Source organism: Branchiostoma belcheri, unplaced genomic scaffold, assembly GCF_001625305.1.
Source record: "Branchiostoma belcheri isolate BF01 breed outbred unplaced genomic scaffold, Haploidv18h27 scaffold12, whole genome shotgun sequence".
Taxonomy (NCBI): Eukaryota; Metazoa; Chordata; class Leptocardii; order Amphioxiformes; family Branchiostomatidae; genus Branchiostoma; species Branchiostoma belcheri.
Window position 1 is genome coordinate 2068615 of NW_017802602.1, and position 7500 is coordinate 2076114.

Sequence of the window (7500 nt, forward strand, 5' to 3'; positions counted from 1 at the left end):
ATACACACAAACGATTGGTATCCTTGATTGAGTAATTAGCATTACTGTTAGAATCTCTCTTTCTATCCTTTCAGTCCACTCAAACCCATTGTAGGTAATCAAGCAGATCCTAGGGTGGCAAAAAGTATTAAATTGGCCAGGCAGTATCCATTTGCCAGAGAGGGTCCATACACAACCCAAGGCAGTATGAAATTGGCCAGGCAGTATCCATTCACCAGAGAGGGTCTATACAGCTTGGCCAATTTCATACTGCCTTTTGCCACCCTAGGAGATTACAGTGTAGGCACTTCTGAGCTGCCTTGATCTGATGTTGTTGCCTACTTACCAGTCATCAGGTTTAGTTTTAATGAGAAGTTTGCCGACTTGGTTCCAGATTTGAAGGATGACCCGTTTTACCAAAATCCGACCCTGAAAGGGAGAAAGAGCACCAAATGCCCCCCTCCCCCTTCAGAAGCTCCAAAGGACTGGCTGAGGAAGCCTATACCGGCACCTAGACGAGCCACTAGCAGGTAAGACATTCTTCACTTAATACGTCGATGAAACTTAGACATCCAGGTAATAAGATATGCCAAAAAACAGTTACTCAAGCAACTGGATATGATTTTGGACAGTTGACCGTTGACGGTTTCCAAAATCACATCGAGTTGCTTGAGTAACTGGCATATTCTTCACTTAACTTTGTTAATTCATTGAGCCACATGAGGCCCTGTTGCAGAGGACAACCTTCCTAGAATCTTTGGACTCGAAGCACCAGCCTTCATCACAATTTCCACCAAGATCACCAAAAGACTATATATCTTTCTACTAAATGTTTCTATCAAAAGACTATAATATTATAAATTATATTTCTACTAAATGTTTAAAGACTATATAATGTTTCTACTAAATATGCCACTGGGTAAATACTATTAATTCATTATCTGCTAACTTACTCACTCATCAATGATGATTAAGTCAAGTTTCGTGTCCAAAGGCTGAGGTTGCAACATGGCAATGGTAAGGATTCACTGTGTGGACTAAGATAAACAGTATGACATGGAAACGTCCATTCCCTCCTTGTTAGCAGATACATTTTGTGATTGTCTAAATTAAATTGTATTTGCCAACTTCTGCTTCTTCCTAGCCAAGATTTGTCTGCAGATGAGCATTATGAGGAAAGTCCGACTGTGGAGCTGTGTGATCAAGAGCAGCAGCCGGACAACGGCCAAAAGAAAGATGTAAGTAAACTGTGAGATATCTTATTCACATTATTAATTGTAGTCTCTATAACAATGGACAAAACTTACTCTTTGACGTAGCCTCCAAATTCAACCCTGACTTTCACACATATACAAATGAAAACTATTCTCCTCTTAGCATCCAAAACCCCACAAATTATAGAAAAAGTGGGATCCTTTGTCTTCCTCTGTCTTTAAGAAGTCAAACCCAGTAGTTTTTACCAGTAGTTTCTTAGGTCATTAGTATTTCTCTGTACATGTGTATCAATTGCCTGTTCTTATACCAATGTTTCTTCTGTTCTTGCAATTAGCCATCGGGCATGAAACATATAGGCACTGATGTTTTTTATCCCATGTCACAGATCATGAGTGTGTTGATGGACAAAACCCTGGAAGAAGACAGTCTGGGACTGCCCAAGGAGAAGTGGGAGAAAATGCTGCTGCTGCTGTGCTTCCCCAGCCCCCTGCAGAACGACTGGAAAGACCTCGCATCCAAACTAGGTATTACAAAATGTACTTTCAAAAAAGTCTGTTCCAGTCTGTTCCAGTGGTATTGTTTAGTGTCACGATTCTTCATGTAGATACTAAATAAAGCAAGTGTGGGGTTGTGTAGCGTGGCGGCAGCATGCACAACTCGGAACCAAGAGGTCCCGGGTTCGAGTCCTGACATGCCACCGATCTTGTGCCCTAATGGGAAAGACACTTAACACAACTTTCCTCACTTAACTCAGGCGAAAATGAGTATTGTCCTATTCCGTATTTGTCCTTTATCTGCATTGGTGACAGCATAAAATAAGTTCATATAACTTGAGTTTACTGTCACCATGTCTAGTCATGAAATGTTGGCATAAAAAAATAATAAAAATAAAAAAACAAAGCAAGTGATGTATTTGTGGTTTAGCCTGGTGTCCAGCCTGGTTAGCTTTGGTCCACTCCCCAAGACCCACTACCCAGCAGCTGGGTAGCAGATAGCAGATCTTGGGGAGTGGACCAAAGCTAACAAGGCTGGACACCAGGCTATTTGTGGTTCTTAGTGTCTCAGTGTCTAAGTTTGGTAGATTCTTCTTGATCCTGTCAGTATGCATGCCTTACGTGGAGCGTAGCGCCTCACCAAGTTGTCTCCCAGGAAGCTGTGCCCTCTGCAAGGCTGTGGCTACATCGAGACCCACAGTGCTCAGGTCTAGCCTGAGTGTCAGCCTTTTTAGCTTTGGTTTGGTCCATTCCCCAAGATCCACAACCCAGCAGCTGGGTAGCGGACAGCAGATCTTGGGGAGTGGACCAAAGCTAACAAGGCTGGACACCAGGCTATTTGTGGTTCTTAGTGTGTCCGTGTCTAACTTAGATTCTGCTTGATCCTGTCTGTATGCATGTAGTACGTGGCAGCCTTCCTATTCCTAGTAGTTTAAATTTCTAATGCCAGTCGAGTTCACTTACCTGATTGGCAATGGCAATGACCTGTCTTTTTGGAATAATCAAAACTTGTCTATTGTTTTTACTCAGGTCTAACCAATACAGATGTGATGTTACTGGAAAGTGTAAGGGAGAACTACAAGAAGCTCCCTGCTCGATACGTCTTCAGGTGACTTTTTTTCTTACAGATTTCTTGGACGTTTTATTGACACGTCAACAAGCAACAGTAGACTTTCCAGCAAACTGATGAGCAATTTGAGTACAAAACAAGTAAAAACGGTCAAAGAAAGTTTATAGCAAATTGATGTACTGCGCAACAGTTTAGTTAGTTCAAGTCCTTCCCACACTAGGTGGTGCATAGGGCGGCACCCATCTCTGTTTCAATAGCCCTTGGGCCACACAGCAGTGCAATCACTACAGCAGGGGGCTAATCTACTGGTAGTGGTGTGCATTTAATTCCCATACTCTTTCTCAAATGCTCAGTGCTAAGCAGAGAAAGCAGTATGTACCATTTTTTAAGTCTTTGGTAAGACTAGGCTGTGGATTGAACTCACATTCGACCGTGTGGCAAAGCGAGCAATCTACCCACTTGGCCATTGCACCAGTGTGAGTCAACAGTAAGAGCGCCAAATATTCATCTCAAAAGAGACTGACTGTCTTACCCTACAGTTTCCCTTTCTACGTATGTCTTCAGGTACTGGCAGAAACACAGGCCCCTCCCCTACAACCGACAGGAGGTACAGAGAGTACTGGTGGATCTGGAGAGGCTGGAACTGGCTGGCATGTTCGATGACTACTGCCGTCTACCCATTAAACGTGTCTCGTAACGGCATTCATATGCATGTGCAGTCAAAGCTGAGCTAGTGACTGGCTGTTGATGTGCAATCTAATCTGTACTGGTGACCACCTCTACATAAGGACCACCTGGCCAATGATATACAGTCAAACCTGTACTAGTGACCACCTCTACATAAGGACCACCTGGCCAATGATATACAGTCAAACCTGTACTAGTGGTCACCTCTACAAAAGGACCACCTCGCCATTGATGTAGTCAAACCTGTATAAGTGACCATCTCTGCATAAGGACTACCTGGTCATTGATATACAGTCAAACCTGTACTAGTGGTCACCTCTACAAAAGGACCACCTCGCCATTGATGTAGTCAAACCTGTATAAGTGACCATCTTTGCATAAGGACCACCAGGCCATTGATATACAGTCAAACCTGTACTAGTGACCACCTCTACATAAGGACCACCTGGCCAATGATATACAGTCAAACCTGTACTAGTGACCACCTCTACATAAGGACCACCTGGCCAATGATATACAGTCAAACCTGTACAAGTGACCACCTCTACATAAGGACCACCTGGCCATTGATATACAGTCAAACCTGTACTAGTGACCACCTCTACATAAGGACCACCTCGCCATTGATGTAGTCAAACCTGTATAAGTGACCATCTTTGCATAAGACCAGCTGGCCATTCATATACTAACAGTGAAACCTGTACAAGTGACCACCTCTACATAAGGACCACCTGGCCATTGATGTAGTCAAACCTGTATAAGTGACCATCTCTACATAAGGATCACCTCGCCATTGATGTAGTCAAACCTGTATAAGTGACCATCTTTGCATAAGGACCACCTGGCCATTGATATACAGTCAAACCTGAACTAGTGGCCACTGCAGCATGAGGACGACTTGGCCATTGATGTACAGTCAAACCTGTACAAGTGACCACCTGTACATCAGGACTACCTGGCCATTGATGTACAAGTGAACACCTCCACATAAGGACCACCTGGCCATTGATATACAGTCAAACCTGTACTAGTGACCACCTCTACATAAGGACCACCTGGCCTAGCCTCCGTCGCAGTCTTGTTGGGCGTGGGCGTTATTTTTGTGAGCGACGCGAGTAATATGCTGCCGCGAGGGACGATTTGCTGCCGAGGGAGTTTTTGCCGCAGAGAGGTTTTGCGCTCGTTGTTGGCCATTGATGTACAGTGAAACCTTTACTTATCTGGATCGAAGCCGGATCAATGCAAATCTATCTAGCTCGATCCGGACAATTCTATCCTAGAAGAAAAAGGACCTATGAACTGCCTGGACATTGATATGCAGTCCTGTTTTGTAACATCATTCACAGTCTCAAAACATGTAACATTGTACTCGAATTAATCCTTCTTGGTGGCTGGCAGTTTTCTATGTTTTTTACTGTTTTGCATTGTAAAAATCCATGGGTGGGGCCGATCACAACCCCTACAGTTAGTAACAAGATGTGACAAAGGCTCTGTAACAAAAATATCTGAGAAATTATTGCAATAGTTATATGGTGGACAAGACCCTTAGTAGTCTTTCAAGTCAGTGGCAATTGCAACAGCACTCTTTGTAGGACGATCCCAACCATTAGTTGTATGGAGATTTTAGATATTGTAGGACGTAGCTATAGGCAATATGAGAAAATTTAAAGCTGTACAGATTCAGATAGTTAAACCTTTATTACTTCTTGCATGTCCTCACATGTACCTGTACATATGTACAATGTGTTACAAGCTACCAGTGCAAAGTTGTCACGGACATTGATGGGTAGTGTAAGGCTATTACTGGCTATGGCTTTTAATCTCCTGATTTTTTAACTAAATACTAGGAATATGCATGGTGCATTTGTACACCTTTAAAAGAGAGAAGGTTAAAGGTTTTAGTTTCCATTTATTAAAAAAAAACTTCATAACAGATGTACATGAAATTAGTTGATATTTACAGTGATGCAGTACATATTAATTGCAAACAGGTCAATGCATGTAAAATGGGTGCGATATATATTGTCAGCTTTGAAAATATTATACATTTGATCACTTACTGCTCCCATCAAAGTGTTTAAACAAATTGAAAACAACATGACAGTGAAGATATAATGCTGTTAAGTATGTAACAAATATGATTTATATCAGGCCAGGGCAATCAGGGAATTTAGTGATTCTGCCAGTAGAACTTTTCAACTTCGATTTGTGTCACTTAACTCACTTTACATCAATTGTTTTGAGATGTAGGATTTAATGTAGGATACTGCCCTAACATAGTCTCCACTAGACTCCTTGGCAGGCTGATTAAATAGTCCAAATCGGCCTAAAAGGGGTTAGCATGCTAGTAATTGGCCAAAGACTGAGGTAGAAATTTGCCTGCCAAGGAGTCTGATGGAGACTAGGCCTAATACATTCCTAACATAGGTAGAGGTACTTCAGAACCCGCCAGATCGCAATCTTCAGTCTAACATTTCATTTATCTACTAAACGATAGCTAGTTCCAATGTTTACTGATACTGCCTGAAATTCCTGGCTCTGTTAAATACTTGAGCACCTTATCCAGTTGTCTGGTGTATTTTGTATAATGTGTAATGTGCCCCAGTCTAACCTTCATCAATGTACTTTATATTGTCTAGGAACAAGTTATTTTGTGGGAAAGGCCTTGCAATAATGTATTTTGTCTACTTGGTGTACATGTATGTATTCTTTGTACATACCGAAAGTTGTTTTAAGTATATACAGCTGTTCATAAAAAATATAATGATTTTCATATTCATACTTTAAATGCTGCCATCTTTGATAAGGGCTGGTATCACATAAAATCATATATACAGTGTAATATATGTGCCATTCTTTGGTGATGCCAAAATAAAGTTACATCGTAAAAAACTGTGATTCTGTTTTGCTGTGTCTGAGGTAGCTAGTTAGTCAAGCGTAGACGTACATTCCAAAATCAATAATGTCACTGCAACTGAAAATTTGGATATATGCGTTGAAAGAAAGGATAGGCTACCCAGTTTCTTAGGCACTTGAATGTACAATTAAAAGTCAGTTTCAAAGAGATGCTTACTATAGAGACTATTCTGACAGCCTACAGCCTATAGAGTCTATAGCCTGGTTACCAGACCTCCTACATGACTCGGGAGCGATATAATAGGGTAAGCTATTTAACCAGCTAAGTCTAGTCCACTCTTTTCTATATACATGTAACATACACAATGTTTATATAACACACACACACACACTAAAAGTTGTTACTTTGAGTTCATAGACAGATCAGACCAACAGGGCTTGAACAAAAGACAACATCGCAAAAACTGCCACCAAGAGACCCAAAGACCCTCTGTTGAACCCAGCTGACCCCAAACAGTCTGCCCCGGCCCCGTCCCAGCTTACAGAACACCCGAGCTGGGCACTAGTGTTGTCGGGGGACGTGAAGTTCGAGAGGTCACAGGTCCGGCTGACCTGGTCGAAGTGGTCCTGGTCGGCAGGGAAGGCCACGGACAGATAGTTCACCTCGTCTGGGAGGTACATGTCACCTTCACGCTTCAGCAACAGGATGTAGTCTTCACCGATCTCGACTAAGGTAGAAGATATAAAATACGGGTAGATTGTTTTCTCATATCTTATTCACATGCATGAAGTGCATATCTTATTCAATTGCAAGAAGTTTATGACATGGGTGGACAAAATTGACAAAAACCTTGGGAAAAATATAAAAACATCCAAAGTGCCACCAACAGCCACTCTTGAACCAATTATTTGCCTCTAAAAATGTGGGCAATTGTATTTTTAAAGGCTTGAAAATAAAAAATTTGCCCCCGGACCCCCCCTAGATTGTGACCAGTCTCCCCCCAGGTCCAATCAGAACCTAGCCTGGTATCCAGTCTGATCGTGATTGGGGGTATTGGGGTGTTTAGGCAGGTTGTGTCTTCGGGGCCTCTAAGACCTTCCCCCGCCCAGTGCAACAGACCGTCCCGGTAGGAGTGTTACGCTAATTAGAGACAGTATGCTCGGGGATTTGGTTTCCCCCAACACGTGGAGGGCTAATTA

At 42.3% G+C, this 7500-nt stretch overlaps 2 protein-coding genes across 3 annotated transcripts in view; one reads left to right on the forward strand and one right to left on the reverse strand.

Annotated features, from left to right (window-relative positions):
* Positions 1 to 3903, forward strand: part of LOC109462646 (caskin-1-like) — a 16816-nt gene extending 12913 nt beyond the window's left edge. The window contains exons 9-13 of the mRNA XM_019759206.1: positions 329 to 509; positions 1124 to 1217; positions 1580 to 1718; positions 2718 to 2796; positions 3322 to 3903. Of these exons, the coding sequence (XP_019614765.1) occupies positions 329 to 509; positions 1124 to 1217; positions 1580 to 1718; positions 2718 to 2796; positions 3322 to 3454 (626 nt within the window). The 3' untranslated portion in view covers positions 3455 to 3903. The remainder of the gene's footprint in view (positions 1 to 328; positions 510 to 1123; positions 1218 to 1579; positions 1719 to 2717; positions 2797 to 3321) is intronic.
* A 1449-nt stretch (positions 3904 to 5352) lies between these two features.
* The window catches only part of LOC109462825, a 5137-nt gene continuing 2989 nt past the window's right edge, over positions 5353 to 7500 (reverse strand). For both annotated transcript variants that reach the window (XM_019759454.1, XM_019759455.1), the window contains one exon: positions 5353 to 7028. In XM_019759454.1, the coding sequence (XP_019615013.1) occupies positions 6724 to 7028 (305 nt within the window). In that variant the 3' untranslated portion in view covers positions 5353 to 6723. The remainder of the gene's footprint in view (positions 7029 to 7500) is intronic.